This window comes from Lepus europaeus, chromosome 9, assembly GCF_033115175.1.
Source record: "Lepus europaeus isolate LE1 chromosome 9, mLepTim1.pri, whole genome shotgun sequence".
NCBI lineage: Eukaryota > Metazoa > Chordata > Mammalia > Lagomorpha > Leporidae > Lepus > Lepus europaeus.
The window spans coordinates 97,881,637-97,898,935 of NC_084835.1; the positions used below are offsets into that span (position 1 = coordinate 97,881,637).

Sequence of the window (17,299 nt, forward strand, 5' to 3'; positions counted from 1 at the left end):
GCTACCTTATCTGCAAAGTGCACGACGATGAAGGCCGTGTTGGACATGCGTGGCTTCTGGAAGTGCTGGCTGCCCGAGTGCCGGTCGTAGAGCTTCTGCGCCCAGTTCTGATCGGTGCCTTTGGGGACCTGCGGGCCACAGAACGGGGCAGGGCACGTTGTGGAGAAGAAAAGGAGGCAGAGCGTCGCAGCAGAGGGGCGGAGCGCGTCAGCGAGCTGGCTCTGCGGGCGGACTCGGCTCTCAAACCGCAGCCTTACCTGGACGGTGTAAAGCACGACTTTGCATGGACGATCAGGGTCCGGCACAGCAGGCCTCGACCCACCACACGTGGGCTGCGCCTGCGGGGACCTGTGCCGAGTCTACAGAACCCACCGGCAGCAGCCGCGAAAGTTCGGAGAAGACCAGGACGAGGGAGGCTGAGATCAAGGCAGCAGCCATGCCCAGGACCCCCTGAAGACGCTTCCTCCAGGCAGCCAGACTGCGACTTCAGCATCCTGGACATGCTTCTGCCCGGTGGACACCTGCTGCAGCATGTCCCCCCACCCCCGAGCTCATCGAAAGACCAGGTCTGGCCCCTTCCTAACCCGCCCTGGCCTTGCACTGTCTTTCTGGGGGGCTCACACTTTCCCACGTCACTCACTGGTTCGGGGCCGACTGTGTCTTATTGGGTTCTTCCCTCAAAGACTGTAGGATTGGGTTCTGGCCACGCACTGGGTGCTAAGTAGCCAAGAGCCACACCCCCCTCCCCAGCACCAGCCTCAGCCTAGCCCCACGTTTAAATTCAAACTGGGAAGTTGCAGTGTGTTAACCCCTTTCAATATCTTCACGGATGGCTTCAAAAAGTAAGAGAGCGACCTGCTTCACAGAAAATGTAACACACGAGCCACAACCCCCGCCATTCAGACCACCGGGGAGGCCAGGAGGCTGTTCCTTGTGTTGGGCAGACAAGATGTATTTAATTCAGCATCTTCTCTATATATAGTTTTATATTTATCTGTAAGCACCCTGGGTGTAGAGTCGCTAGGTCTAGGGGAAGGAGCCGTCAGCCTGGCAGGGCCTCCAGGGACTGGGAGCACCAGGAGGAGACGCCCCACCTGGGCAGATGCTGAGATTGCTATAAGGAAATGATCTCGCCTTGAAAATAGAAACCCTGGACTTCTGAGAGATGGCCCCCCCAAATCTGACGCGTTTCACAATTCAGACGGCCGTGAGCTGATGAAGCAGTGGCGACCAACAGTCCAGGTGGTGTGTGTCCAGGTTCCCTAACAGCTAGCTGCCTCTCCTTGCTCTCCTCCATTGCAGTCGGCGCCTGGCCTGGCCTGGGACAACCACACAGTCAACAAGAGAGGACTGGGGAGGCTCCCAAAGCCAGCTCTCCCACCTCTGCCCCTCGGCCTGTCCTCCTGGGCCACTGCCACCAATGACCACCTCCCTGGTGGCTCACTCTCACCACCTCCTTCCACCCTGTGTCTCTGCTGCTCCTAGCTACCTCCTGAAACCTACCAACACCTGTGGACCCGAAGCTGGCTGGAGGGGCACCTGCCATCCACTTCTCCATCACAGGACCCTGCTGCCCTGATGGTGCCCAGGGTGAGCGGCTCCCTCCTGCCCACCCGGTGGCCCCACAGTGCTGCTCCCAGGCCTCTGCTTCTCTACCCACACCCAGCACAGAAACCCCCCCCCTCCTCACACATCCACTCATCTCCCCCGCTCTGAGTTTCCTGTAACATGGGGTCTCTGCCAGCGAGGCAAGCCAGGTTTCACTCCGGGAAATCTGCTGGATGGGTTAAGAGGCTGTTCCCGGATCTAAGCTTGGAGGAGACGCTGACAGCTGCCAAACCTCACCTTAGGGCTTCCGACTTCAGCAGCCTGCCCTGTGCCCACTCCTCCTCTCCCTGTTCTCAGCACAGCCGGTCCTGGCCCAGCAGGTGCCTCCCTTCCCCCACAGGGAAACTGACAATGGAGAGCAGAGAATCTGCCATCTGCTCACACATACAGAGGTGCACCTGCCATCCATAGCCGTCCCACCCACCTGCACCCCTCCTGGCCCACAACCCTCCACAGCCAAGCCTCCTCCAGCAAGGAGGTCACACCGGCCACTTCCACTGCCTTGCCTCCTCATCTCTCCCTCAAGCTACCAAAGTTGGACCTCTGCCCTCACCACTCCCCAGGGATCAGCTTTGCTTGTGGGCTGGTTGAGGTCTTCCTCCCTCACCTCTCTCATCACCTCCTGCCTGCATCTCCTCTCTACTCCAGGCTTCTCCACCATCTCACACCCGATCCCCTCTCCCCGGGGCTCCACACTGCCTCCCCCACCCAGCCCTCAGAGCGAGGGTGGGGAAGGTCCAGCCTAGTCACTGGGTATAGCCCCACCAAGGCAACCATAGGTGGCACCTGAAATTCAAGAAACCTACAGCAGGCTGACATCTATGCTGCTGATTTTGTACGGCTCACAAATGCCGTTATAAACACCCAACAGCCTTGGCAGGAGGCAGGCTCCCCAGCCTTGCTTCACAGGGGAGTCCAGCGCCCACCCAGGGCGGCTCGGCCTCGCATTCCGATGCAATACCTTTTGACCTCATCTGCCCCTACAGGGGCTCCAGATTCATCGGGCCATTTCAAGTTCCCCAGGTGCAGCATCTGGCCCAGGACAGCCCCTCTGCCCACCCCACCGCACCAGCATCCCCCGGGGCACCTCATAGGGCACACTCCCCTGCCCAGTGCTTCCACCTCCTCAGCCTCCCTGGGACCCCAGCGCTTGCCTGACCCCCGAAAGGGGAGTGAGGACAACCGAAGGGCGGGTGGGTTCATTATCTCACAGACATGGAGTTCCCTTATAGCTTCCCTTATATAGTTCCCTTATATAGTTCCCAGTGGAACTCCATGTCTGTGAGCCACTTCACCTCCCTCCATCACGGGGCTCTGGGGATGACCACCCTGTGTGCAGCCCCTTTAAATCCCCGGCCACTGCATCTCCCGAGTCCTGAGGCAAATCCCGGCTCATGGGCCCTGCCCACCTCCACACACTTCCAGAAAGCGATTTCCCACCGGCAGGTCTCACACCACGAGCAGGTCCCTCACTGGGCTCCATGTCCTGCCACATGGGGGCCACAGAACCCAGCCCCTCGAAGCGAGAGCTCACTGTCCTTCGCCATCACGTGGGGAGGAGGTATGGGACCTGCGGTGGCTCCCCTGTACCTCCTTCCTCACAAACTCTTCCTCCCTGCTTCGGCCCAGAGCCAGGGGACGCTTCAAAGGGCCCAAACTTTTAAACTTTCAAAAAGGGCCCAGACATTTGAAAAGTCCGATTTTTTGTAGTATAATTTCTCTACATTAAGTGTACGGCTCAATTGGCTTTGACCAACGTAGAACACCTGCTGGCTAGAAATCCCAGTGTGGGGCTGGTGCAGTGGCACTGTGGGTTGGGCCGCAGTCCACACTGGCAGTAGTCAAACTTTACTACATAAACGGAAATGGTGACTCAGGTTCTCACTTTAGAATTCCTTTACCAGCATAATCACGCATACATGCAGAACTAGGCACAAAAGAATTCCACGGAACACTATTTCTAATAGCCAGAAAAAAGGAGAAACACCCAAAAATACAGAGCAGCCAGTTGCTGGACCAGCTGCTCCACTTCCGACCCAGCTCCTCGCTAACGTGCCTGGGAAAGCAGTGGATGATGGCACAAACGCTTGGGCCTCTGCACCCGCGTGGGAGACTCGGATGGAGTTCCTGGCTCCTGGCTTCAGCTTAACCCAGCCGCAATCGTAGCAGCTATTTGGGGCGAGAACCAGCAGATGGGAGATCTCTGACAATCTACCTTTCAAGTAAATAAATTTTTTTTTCCAAAAATCCCTGTTACTAGACAGTGTATCAGATTACACTGAACTATCCTGCATTCCCTGAGCAATTAAATCTAGTACAAGAAGCTTCAACATGGCCGACTTTTCTCTTATGCCCTAATCTGAGGTTCATCCAGTCTCCCCTGCCACACATGGGACCTCTGCCCCCAGGGAGCGGGGTGTGTGGCATCCACAGTACTCCCCTGTCCCCAATTCTCCTGGCAGGAAGCCCATGTTCAGCACAGCCTTCTCAGGAAGCTGGGGAGGGGCCAGAATCCAGCAGCTGCCAGCAGGTGGCTCACCGGGCCCCTGCTGCTCTCCAGGCCCGAGGGCCATCTCTGTGATGCTGCGCCTAGGCTGTGGCTCCGGCCCTGCCCACAGTCCTGCCCAGCCAGGCTCCTCCCATCAACCCCATCATTCTTCTCCCTCTCTGGCCAGCAGGGAGACCCTCCAGAGGGTCTTCCCCTTGAGACGAGATGCACTCACCGGATCGTGACACGTGTTTAGTGTTTGGCAGGAGTTTGAAATACAGTTTTATCTTCCCCTAGCTGCTTTGGAGTCAAACAGGTCCCATGGGGGATTCCCCAGGCAGTGTGTGTGCAGAAGGAAGATGGAGAACAGGAGAGGCCCAGGCCGGGGGTTGGGAAGGTGACCTTCCTAACTGGTGAGCACGGTTTGCCCAGCGGGCTCCCTGCCGCCCCTCTCCTGTCACCACCTGTCCTCAGCCCAGCCCGGCTCCGGGCTTTCACTGCGGTGTTCAGTGTGCCGTCTTCTGTTGTTACTAAGCTTTCCAGCTTCCAAAGCGATAAAACTACCAGAATCCTGCTCCCAAACCATCAAGACACACTCGGCCCTTTGCAGGCAAGGTGTGGGATAGCAGAAAGCAAAAGCAACTCAATGGAATTCTTCCCTTTCAACACCAACCGTCAGGGAGGAACTGGTATATACACTGATATATACTTGCCACCTTATCCATCGACCACCAGATCCAACCCCCATCAACTCACAGAGCAGGAAAGTAGGAGTCAGGGAACTGATTAAAACCGAGACCCCTCCATTACACGTTCCCAATGGTGCCAGCGATTCAGCACTCTCTCCCTGCCACACCAGGCCGAGGCCATGGAAAGCCAGGAAGGAGAAACCCACAGATGTCCCCTGCACTGTGCCAGGCAGCTCCAGCACTCACAAGCCACCAGATCCCGGGCCCTGGAGTCTTCACTGTCTGGGGACACGTGCCTCGATGCTGGGCTCCTTCTCGTGGCACCCAGGGCATCTGGGACACCAACCCCATGCCACCATCACACCTATACTAACTAGTTTTGATCTAAAGGGGTGCTGTTTGCCAACAGAGCAATGCCTGCCGGGGCACCAAATGGACACCAATACTTCTTCTAGCACACCAAAGGCCGATCACGGGTGAGACCCCAGCTCTGACCTCTTCCAAGCTCCCTTGGGCCCACATCCCAAGCCTAGAGGTGACACACTGGGGGACGGACATCACCATGACGACAGCACCCATTTTACCTTACACTCTTCATCCAGCAGGTCCAGGATGCCCAGCTTAGCTTCTATGAGGTCAATGCAGGGTTGGTTATCGTAAAAATCGATCAAGGTCCAAGGGATCTGCTCCTTCATGTACTCTTCCTGCTCCAGTTTGAACACGTGCTGGGACGAGCAGGAAAAGACAGAGGTGAGGGGATGGCAGGCACAGCGTAATGCTCGCCTCTCCTGAGCTGTGAGTCCTGGGTCCTGATGGGTAGGAGCTCAGGTGCCAGAAGAGGTTCAGGTGCGGTCACAGCCGTGACGGCAGAGGACCAAGGCTCAGTTAGTTGCATTCCCACTCCTCCACGATCCCTCCCCAGGACATTCCAGTAACTGCCGGCGCTGCTGTGCCCCAGCCAATCACAGCTGCTGCAAACGGCAAGCAACCTGCCGCTGCTTCAATGCCTTAGCAGCCCAGGCTCAGAGGAGCCGGGGTCAAAACCAAGGGGGAGGGGTCGCCTACCCTTCCCCACGTAGCTGCTCGGATCTTAGATCTCATGAACAGTACAGAGTGCCTTGGCGGCACCACCAGAAAACCAAGGATAGGTTAGCTAACCTCAGGGGAAAGAGAAGTGACCTGAGCCGTCCCTCTTGGAAGAGAGCAAGGTCTCCCCCATCCGAGTCCCCCTGGGGGCTGCAAACCCAGCCTACCGAGTTGAACTGCTGCTGAAGCTTCTCATTTGCATAGTTGATACAAAACTGCTCAAAGCTGTTCACCTCAAAGGTCTCAAACCTGCAGGACAGAAAGAGAAGCTGGAGGTAAGAGGCATCTGCTTTTACCGTAGGAGCCACTGGACTTCACCAAGGCCACCCTCACCCTCTACTCCGGCTGGCTCTAGCCCGATCACGGCCGCCAAATCCCCTTCCCTGCCTCCGTGCTCAGAGTCCACGGCGGCAGGCGGCAGGCGGCAGCACCGCAGACGGCCCATCTGGTTAGGAACCTTCCATCGCGTGTCTTTCTGTAGCTAGGATGAGTGCCGACAGCGAGGAGGCTCAGGAGGAGCACACACAGGAAAGACAAAGTCAGCAATGAGTCTCGGATGTGTCCATCACCTTCTCGGTCGCTTTCCTCTCCAGGACTTTATGTTTTGGAAAGGAGAATTATTTGCAGAATCTTACCTGCTATCTTCAACTGTCCACGGCAAACGGGTCCCATCCCCATTGATCTTAACATCAGCCTCTAGCCGGCGCCATGGCTTAACAGGCTAATCCTCCACCTTGCGGCGCCGGCACACCGGGTTCTAGTCCCGGTTGGGGCACCGGATTCTATCCCGGTTGCCCCTCTTCCAGGCCAGCTCTCTGCTATGGCCTGGGAGTGCAGTGGAGGATGGCCCAAGTCCATGGGCCCTGCACCTGCATGGGAGACCAGGAGAAGCACCTGGCTCCTGGCTTCCGATCAGCGCGATGCGCCAGCCGCAGCGGCCATTGGAAGCTGAACCAACGGCAAAAAGGAAGACCTTTTTCTCTGTCTCTCTATCCACTCTGCCTGTCAAAAAGAAAAAACAAAACAAAACAAAACAAAAACATCGGCCTCACCAACCACTGCCCGGGTCAGGGCTGTGGTCGCAGATGCATGAACTGCAAAGGTACCCAGGGGAGGCGACCAGCGGCCCCGAGTTCCAGGAACTCAGCTACTCCTTCAACAGCCTGGGACGCCTTCTCCCAGGTCACACAGAGGTGCTCCAGGGGTGGGCAGATGCCCCCTAGACCGGCATCATTTGGGCTATGCCTCATTCAAGGACCTGGTTCTTCCAGGTTTTAAAGTTACTATCGGTACTGTGACAAATATCAGAAACACATCTTTGAATTCATGACTCTGTCCTTGGGATGTTTCCGTAGGAGGAGAATCACCAAGCCAAAGAGCATCACAAACGGACTCCCAGGAAGGTGGGACTTACGTGGGTGCCACGCCCCTGCCTCCCCACCTGTGAAAGGGCCTTGCTTCCCCGAGACTGGTGACAACGGTTCTGTGGCGATCATCATTGAGCTGGAGTTTCCACCCCGAGAAAAGCACCACCTTTCGGCGCCCCTTCCAGCGCCTTCCTGACAATGTCTTCCGGCGCGTGGTGCAGAGATGCAGCCAGGGTATTTTACAGGAAAACACTTCCATGACCGGGAAAACCCCCAGCCCCCCACACCAGCCCTCGCTGGGAGCGTTAGTGAGCATATGACACGGCTCTCTGGCCAGCAGCGTCTATTAGCTTTTAAAGACCTTTGGTTACTTGGGACATACAAATGTCTGGGTTTGAATTTTAATTCCCTTGATCATTAACAGAGGTCAACAGCTTTCTGCCTGAACGAGTGATCTGTACCTTGTGAACTGCCGGGGAGCCTTGGTACATTGTTAGGTTTTAACGTTTAAAACGGACTCATTTGAACACTCATGCTTTAGAATGTCAACACTGGCACTCGCTGCTCCCGACCGCTGCAGGGGACGGGGTGGGGAGGCAGCCACGGACAGGAGTGCAGGTGCCAGGGACACTGCCAGGAGCGCGTCTTACTAAAAAAAAAAAAAAAAAAAAAAAAAAAAAAAAAAAACTCTTTATTTGACAGAGTTAGTGAAAGAGAGACAGAGAGAAAGGTCTTCCTTCCGTTGGTCCACTCCCCAAATGGCCGCTACGGCCGGCACGCTGCACTGATCCGAAGCCAGGAGCCAGGTGCTTCCTCCTGGTCTCCCATGCGGGTGCAGGGCCCAAGGACTTGGGCCATCCTCCACTGCACTCCCGGGCCACAGCAGAGCGCTGGACTGGAAGAGGAGCAACTGGGTCTAGAACTGGCACCCATATGGGATGCCAGCGCTGCAGGCAGAGGATTAACCAAGTGAGCCATGGCACTAGCCCCAGGAGTGTGTCTTCTAAACCACGCCATGGCGTTTGGGGTGCACCAGGGAGCAATGAGGAGATTCTGAAGGGTTTAAAGTAAGAAATGGCAATTTTCAACTAAGAGACAGGCATGAGAAAAACTGTGATTTGGGGGAAAGTGTGAGAGAGCACAGGCAGGTAACCAAGAAAGGCCACGACACAGAGTAGGAAGCCCCCCTCCCGCCCACCCCAGGACCCGGCTTAGGCTGGGGGTGGCCGAGTGGACAGGTTCTGAAGACACTGAGGGAGACGAGGGCAAGGGAACTGCAAATGACCACTGGGAAATGCAGGCAGGAAACATACAGCTGCCTGGATGGGGGTGTCGCTCTCCGTCACCATCATAAACACCAGTACAGCGGGGCCCACCTTGTACACAAAGCACTAAGGGCCGACGAGGGGCAGACACTGGTGATCAGTGCCCTTGTCTCGCCCACACCACAGGAGGGACGAGCCAGCAGTTCTCCTAACGAATGCCTACGGAGCACTGAGGTCCAGGTGCTCTGAGTTCTCACTGAACGGCCACACCCACCGAGAGGGACTGCTGGTGACTAACCCCACCCCACAGCTGAACAAATGGAAGTCCAGGGATGAAGTAACCCGCCCGAGGTCAGAGGTCAGAGATGCAATGGGCAGGAAAGATGACAGTGAACCCAGAAGGCCTGATTTCTAGGACCACACTCTTAACCCAGAGACAACAGTTCCATAAGAAAGATTAAGTGGAGGCTGGCGCTGTGGTGCAGCAGGTTAAGCCTCTGCCTGTGGTGCTGGTGTCCCATATGGGCGCCGGTTCACGTCCTGGCTGCTCCTCTTCTGATCCAGCTCTCTGCTATGGCCTGGGAAAGCAGAAGAAGGCCCAAGTCCTTGGACCCCTGCACCACGTGGGAGACCCCAAGGAGGTTCCTGGTTCCCACCTTAGGATAGGCCCAGCTCCAGCCATTGCAGCCATTTGGGGAGTAAACCAGCAGGTGGAAGACCTCTCTGTCTCTGCCTCTATCTGTAGCTCTGCCTCTCAAAATATATCTTAAAAAAAAATGACTTGGGGGGCTGTGGACAAGGAGGGTGACTTCCTGGAGGAGGGGGCATTTGAGCACACAGAGCCTGGGGCTGAGCAGCACAGGCTTCGTCCAGCCTTCACCACCTTCACGACTCTTCTTCCCCATCCTCAACACAGACGTGTGGATTTTATCTGCGTGACATCAGTTGCCCCGGCTGGGGGTGCTGCAGAGACAGCTCCCTACGCAGGGGACCACCCAAAAACAGATGCATCAGACATGCAACAGGGCCAGGTCAGCACCTGCAGAGCGTGGGGCTCTGCCCCACACCCACCTCTTCACCAAGGTGTAAGGCATGGAGAAGTGGGGAGATCACCTTGAGATCAAAGGACCCAACTCATGAAAGCACAGCCTTGGGCCATGCCCGCACGGCAGAAATCACTCTAGGCTAATAACACAGGATCAAAGATGCGAAGTCCACACTGGGGTGAAGGGAGCCAGCCCGGCGAGGACAGGCATGGCGTGTGCCACCACGTAGTCCCTGGGGGATGGGCCCTCGCAGCCCGGATGGTGGTGCCACAGCCTGAGCGAGCGAGCTCAGACCCTCACCCCTCCCTCTTCCCACCCCAAGAAAGGTTGCTGACACAGCCAAGCCCAGAGGAAATTTAATTAACAAAACCCAGAAGGAAGATGAAAGAGCTACCCCAGCAAGTGGCCAGATAATAGCAGCGGGTGAAGATTTAAATACATCCTACTTGTCATACTTTAAAGGTTTATACTGGTAGCACTCCACAAAGAACATTCTCATTAATTTGAGATAGCCTGAAATTAGCTCATAATTTCCCTATTTCTAAGATATCATCTGCGAACAATTTCTGTGCCATCGAGCGTAATTACGGTAGTGCCACGGGGCCAGGGACGAATGAGGGTCTCGGGTCTAAGACGCCCAACCTCGGAAAGCCAGCTGGGGAGACAGGGCAGCTTCTGCTTTGCAAGGGAATTATCTTTGTAGTGATTCTTCCCATCAACAGCGAGGACTTCAGAGAATCAACACAAAGGATCGATTTATGGTTCATCACATAAAAATGTCACCAAAAAATTTATAGACCAGGGGGAATCAGATTTCTCATGTGAAGTCAATGCGTGGGCCATCTGGACTGGAACCCCTGGGTGGGAGGAAGGTCAGAGACCGGGAAGACGCAGAGCTGAGACCCAGCATCTGCACCCGGAACCTCGGGTTTCCTTCTCACTCCCCGGCACTGTCAGGCCCACAGATGCCTCCGGAAAAAAGCAGTGCACGTCAGAAAGTGAAACTGCAATAAACAGGAGCCAACCACTGACTCCGAGTTAATTATTAACCCCAGCTCTAGGACCAGAGAGGCAGGGAGAGGCTTCCAAGGTTGGGAAACAGCACTGTCCTGGGGTGGGGGTGGGGGTGGGGGTGTCAAAGGCCCTGGAATCTCTGAGCAAGGACTGGTCTTTCCAGTTCCCGAAGATATTCTCTGGCAGTCCACCTTTGGTAGAATCAAAGGACACAAGGACACGCGACACAGGTTAGACAGAAAGGAGAGCTGCTAGGGAGGCTTATTATTAAAAAAGGAGATGGGGAAATTCCTAGTAAGCCTTTGGAAATGCAGTGTTTGTGATAGAGCTCAGGGAAGTGACAAACATTTTTTCAAGGTCTCCTTGCACCCTGAAAAGCCCGTGAACTCTCAGAGAGGCATCTCGGGGCCTGTGGGAGAGGACGACCCTCTGATCTCCTTTCTCAACAGCCATGGGACCGGACGCTGGCCGCACCTGCCAGTGGCAGAACTTAAATTCTGCTCAAGCGCTTTGCCCGGTGCCTAGAAGTCCCATCCTATCCCCCCAACCCCCCACCCTTACCCCCACGAAGCTCCAGGCCCCTGGCTTCGGCCTGGCTCAGCCCTGGCCATTGCAGCCATTTAGGCAGTGAACCAGCAGATGCAAGACCTCTCCCCCTCCCCACCTCTGTTACTCTGCATCTCAAATGAATCTTAAAAAGGAAAAAAAAAAAAAAAAAAGCAGCACACAGAGGAATCAGAACCACCTTGGAGGCCTGAGTTGAACCGGGAGGGAGGCTGGGATCCCAAGGCAAGCCCAGCAGCTTCAGGTGATGCTACAAGTCTGAGAACACAGAGGCCAGTCACACATGCCCAGCCCAGAGACCACATGACCGAGGACCTTCTGGGCTGCCCAGGCCTGGGCTACAGGAGAAGCACAGTCGCCCTCCATTCGCTGCAATCTTTCCACACGGGTCAGAGGAGCCGGGTGATTCTCTGAATAACTATACTGGGGCAATAAAATTGCCCAGTTTTAAATTTTTAACATTTATTTTCTTTTTATTTGAAAGACACAGAGAGAACAAAGAGATCGATCTTCCAACTACCTACTGGTTCACTCCCCAAATGCCTGCAACAGCAGGGACTGGGCCTGGCTGAAATCAGGGGTCCAGAACTCACACAGGGGTGTGGCAGGGACCCAGGTCCCTCGAGCCGTCACCTGCTGCCTCCCAGGACACATTAGCAGGAAGCTAGATCAGAAGCTGAGTAGCTGGAACTCAAACCAGGCACTCCGATACTATGGGACATGGACATCTCAAGCCACAACTGTGCCAGGTACCTGCTCTTGAAAGTATTTTTGTTTGTTTGCTTTAGAGACAGAGATAGATGACAAAGAGAGCTCCAATCCACTGTGTACTCCCCCAAATGCCTGGGACTGGACCAAACCAGGAGCTCAATCCAGGTCTCCTCTGTGAATGGCAGGAACCCAATTACTTTAGCCATCACCTCTGCCCCCTAGGGTCTGCGTTAACAGGAAGCTGGAGGCAGGAGCCAGAGCCAGGAACCGAACCCAGGTACTAGAGGGTGGGATGTGGGATGATGGATGTCTTAATTGCTATGTGAAATGCACATATCATTTCAAACAAAATGAATGAACAGGTCCTGGCACTGTGGCACAGTGGATGAAGCTACTGTTTGCAATACCAGCATTCCATGCAGGGTGCTGGTTGGAGTCCTGGCTACTCCACTTCTGAGCCATTTTCCTGCTAACGTGCCTGGAAAGGCAGCACAGGATGGCTCAAGTATGTGGGCCCCCATCACCTATGTAGGAAACCAGAATGGAGTGCCTGGCTCTGGCTTGGTCCTGGAGCTGACCTCGCTGTTGAGGCTATTTGGGAAGTAAACCAGCTGATGGAAGAGATCTTTTTTCTCTCACACGCTCTGTCACTCTAAGTAAATAAAAACACCCAACTTAAAAAAATAATTTCTTCCATGAAAATGATGAAGGAGAACAGTGGATTTAAGTTCACTTATAATAAACCATTAAAGTCAATTGGCAGAAAGGGAGAAAACATTTGCAAATCTTAATTCTGTTAAAGGGTTAATATCCATCATATGAGAAAAAAAACCTTCCGACTCAATGGCAAAAACAAATAACCTGATTTAAAAACAGGCACAGAACTTAGACATTTCTCCAGAGAAGAAATATCAACTCCCATGAGACACGTGCAAAGATGACGCCATCACTAGTCCCTAGGGAATACGACCGAGAGTCACCAGCATTAGGACGGCTCGAGCACAACAGAAGACAGTGTGGTGAGGATGCGGAGGAACCCGAATCCCTGTGCACACTGGTGGGAATGGGAAACAGCACAGCCTCTATGGAAACAGCATAGCCTCTAGGTTTTCCACTACAGCAAACAATACCAAAACTCCAAGAAACTACAAGTAGAGGGGCCTGCATTGTGGCATAGCAGGTAAAGCAGCTGCCTGCAGTTCCGGCATCCCATATGACTGCCAGTTCAAGTCCCAGCTGCTCCACTTCCAATCTAGCTCTCTGTTAACGGGCCTAGAAAAGCAGTAGATGGTGGCCCAAGTCCTTGGGCCCCTGCACCCGCATGGAAGACCTGGAAGAAGCTCCTGGCTCCGGATCAGTGCAGCTGTAGCCATTGTGGCCATTTGGGAGTGAACCAACAGAGGAAAGACTTTTCTCTGACTCTCTCTCTCACCTTCTGTAACTCTACCTGTCAAATAAATAAATAAAAATCTTAAAAAAAAAATTACAAGTAGAACTACTGGGCAACTCAGTAATGTCACTTGCAGGCATATTTCTGAAAGAGTGAAGAGTGGGGCCTCCAAGAGACATTTGCACACCCATGTTCATGGCAGCACCATTCACAACAGCCTCCAGGTGGGAGCAACTCCGAAGTCCATCAGTGGATGAATGGATAAACAAAAGGTGAGGCGTGCAGACAATGGATTATCAGTCAACCCTCAAAAAGTAACTCCCACCACATGCTACATAAACCTGGAGGATCTTATGCTAAGTGAAAGCAGTCATTCCCGAGAACACAAATACCACATGGCTCCATGTAGAAGAAACATCTAATGCAGTCAAACCCACAGCAAGAGGAAGTGGAAGGATGGCTGCCAGGTGGCTGGGCACGGTACCAGGGGGCTGTCTGAGGGGTGTGGATGTTCAGTGGGATGAAGTAGCTGTGAAGAGTACGTCCACAATGTGACTATACCCAACAGCACCCAACAGTACACCCAATGGCACACCCAACAGTACACCCAACGGCACACCCAAGGGAATCCAACAGCACAAGCAATAGTACCCAACAGCACTCAACAACACCCAAGGCACACCCAACAACACCCAATGGCACACCCAACCATACACTCAACAGCACACCAAACAATACACCCAATGGTACATCTAACAGCACACAACAGCATACCCAATGGTACATCTAACACCACACAACAGCATACCCAATGGTGCACTCAACAGTGGTAAAGGGTAGAAATTTCCTTTAACAAAATACTGACATGTTTTCAAAGCACCCATCATTGAAGAGCACTAAGCAGAGCTGGCTAATTAAGTGTAGGGACGCAAATTAACACAGAAGATTGAGAAAGACAAAATCCCAGCACATCCATTTCCTGCTTCCCAGGGCCAAAACTTCCCGCCCTCCTCCCCAGCCCTCCTCCCCATTATCCAAGCATCGATCTCCCACACCCTGCTTAGCTGCACATGTCTCCCAAGGCCACTGCTCTCAGCAAGAGCAGGCTGGCCATAACCAAAGTGCCCTGCTACCTTGGCACCGCAAAGGCTGAAATCAAAGACAAATATGTGTTTATTTCTCTCAAATGGAAGCCACTTATTTCCTGTTGCCTCAAGGAAGGGAGAAGAATAAAGAATTAAAATTGCAAGCATTCAAGCCTGGTTAATGCAACATGACAAGGAAACCCCAACCCAAAGCTGCCAGGCCCCCCACTAACTCATTTCCATGTCCTGACTGCTAAGAAACAGCCGGCAGGCAGCTTCACAGATCCTTGGTTAATGGAAGAGCTTGGCTCAGCTAAACTGCTCTGGGTATTGCAAGCTTTGCATTTTTGGGGAGCTAGGACTGGGGAGCACGATGTAGGGAAGCTGTTCTTGCAGAACACTGGGCTGCGCCTCGTGCTGGTGGAGGCAGCTGTGGCCACGCCAGTGCCTTCAGGAGTTCCCAGCCTCTTGTATTCCACAAGCTACCCAGCAGCCTGAACAGCCGACAGGCAGAGCAGCACCGGATGCTGGCTCGCACGAGGGCCTTCCAAAAGGTGGTGGAAAACACGACGCGGGGACGGCAGACTGGTCTTGCATTCCCCCAAATCTCTTTTAATTGGGTTTTTCCATAAACGTTTGGAAGTCCTCCTGTAAACACAGTGGTGGGTGTTTGTTTACTCTGGGTGCCACTTCTACAGCAACACTGGAGACATTCACAAACTTGGAGTGCCTCATCTACAGTGTGGAACTCTTGTCGGTGCCACCTCTCAGCCAGCAGTGCCCTGGGTGGGTGCTGTGGTGCCTCTGGGTGCAGGAAGCCCGGCTACAGGAACTGGCGCCCATCGTGGCAGGGGGAGGTGGGGGGAGCAAGTCCTCTCCCACTGGCCAGCTGTGTGCGTGCAGTCCCTACCTGACTACCTAGTCCCTCCGGCTGAACGGGGCTGCCTGTATACAAGCGTATGTCTGTACCTTCCCTGTTCTCTCCAGACTGGCCACTCTGCTGCTCACAGAGGCAAGCCAGGAGGGCCAAGAAAGTCACCTGCTCACCCCAAGGGCAGCCTCCCCAGGTACCACGGCACCCCCGTGTGCAGGCTGAGATAGAACGAGTGACACGTTGGGTAGAAAGTCTCCTTCCCCTGGAGATTGGAACTGGGGGGAGAGGGGGTTTTTCAAAAAAAAAAGTACACAATGATGCTTCTGTGTTCTACTGCCTGGGAGGATGAAATACCCACCTGGCAGAGCTGCGAGTGTGGCCTGAGGCCTGGAGTAACTGCCAACAGCCAGGGAGCCATCCGAGAGGGCGAGCAGTGGGGCGTCCAGTGTGACGCCCACCTCCAGGTAACTGAGGGATGGCCACAGCGAGCCACCGACCAGCAGACTCGGGGTGGGGGGTTCCCTTGACAGCACACGGCTCACTCACGCCATCCCAAGTTTCCACCAGCTACTTCTCATCGTTTTCCCAAGATTAAGAAACGATGTCACTGATCCGACAGACCAGAAAAGGTACCTCCAGACTCAAGCCACCTGCTGTCCTCTCCCGGGAGTTTGCGATGCGCCCTCTGGCCGGGGAGGGCCTTATCCGCAGCCATCGCTCAGCGGCCCAGCTCACCGCCCACTCGGGGAGACTCTCAGTGCCTTCTCGGCTGTGTGTACAGGTGTGCATTCAGAGAATGTTTGCAAGTGCTTTCCTGGGCAGCCCACAGCCCAGGTAGACAGCTCGCTCCTCAGCTCTGACCCCACTGCCTAATTTGTTATCTCTAACTCTGCCCTGCACGGAGTCCTGGCATCGCCTCTCTGCGGGGAGGGCGAGGAGGAGGAGGAGTCTCTCTAAATACGCCCACTTCTTCACGTGGCCTGAAAACCGTACATTAGCTCCTGGGGAAGAGCAAGAGGAATGAAAGCAAGCAAGCCTGCACGAGGGGGAAGCTTCCCAGGAATGCTCCCGAGAACAACAGACGAACCCTCTTACAAGCTACGTCTCTCCTTCAGGCAGTCACAGGACCTTAGGGAGAATACATCCAACCTCGGAAATTAAATGGTAAGTATCAGCCCCAAATCCCAGCCGACCCCCGAGACCTCCCACCGATGAGCAGACTTCCACTGCGATCCGGGGAGGGCGCAGTCTGCATATCTGCAAGGCACCATGCAGAAAACACGCACGCGTACTTTGGACCCAAGGCAGGGTGTCTGACACATCGGTTAGCACCGAACGGCCGAGAGCTTACGTGTTGTTCACAAAAACGAGTGCCTGGCCGGCGCCGCGGCTCACTAGGCTAATCCTCCACCTTGCGGCGCCGGCACACCGGGTTCTAGTCCCGGTCGGGGCACCGATCCTGTCCTGGTTGCCCCTCTTCCAGGCCAGCTCTCTGCTGTGGCCAGGGAGTGCAGTGGAGGATGGCCCAAGTGCTTGGGCCCTGCACCCCATGGGAGACCAGGAGAAGCACCTGGCTCCTGCCATCGGAGCAGCGCGGTGTGCTGGCCGCAGCGCGCCTACCGCGGCGGCCATTGGAGGGTGAACCAACGGCAAAAGGAAGACCTCTCTGTCTCTCACTGTCCACTCTGCCTGTCAAAAATAAAAAATAAAAAAAATAAGAAAAAATAAAAAATAAAAAAACGAGTGCCTGTTGATCCTCCTAAACCGAAACTTCAGCACAGCCCGATTCCTGTGCAGGCCGCCTCAGGGCATGGGGTCAGCCATGGCCACCCAGGTTTCTCTGGGCTCCCCTTCACAAGGCAGCTCTTGGGGTCGGTATTTTGGGAAAGTCCATGAAAATACTCGAGGCAGAGAGGATGGCACAGGACTTTTCACACGGAAGCAGTGAGTTTCCAGAGAACCCAGGCTGTTCTGCGCATTCCCAAGAGTGACCAGAAGGGCCAAGGACAGCAGGTGCTTGGCCATCCAGGAGAACTGGCCTGCCTGGGGTCACTCTGTGGAAACCCTGGAGAGCTCCCGAGGGGACGCATCCTCCCGCCTCCCTGTACAGGG

At 54.7% G+C, this 17,299-nt stretch overlaps 1 protein-coding gene across 1 annotated transcript in view; it reads right to left on the reverse strand.

Moving 5' to 3' along the window:
* The window catches only part of MYO5B (myosin VB), a 306,778-nt gene that overhangs the window by 98,113 nt on the left and 191,366 nt on the right, over positions 1-17,299 (reverse strand). The window contains exons 11-13 of the mRNA XM_062201653.1: positions 6,039-6,120; positions 5,370-5,510; positions 6-128 (exon numbers count right to left, since the gene is read on the reverse strand). Of these exons, the coding sequence (XP_062057637.1) occupies positions 6-128; positions 5,370-5,510; positions 6,039-6,120 (346 nt within the window). The remainder of the gene's footprint in view (positions 1-5; positions 129-5,369; positions 5,511-6,038; positions 6,121-17,299) is intronic.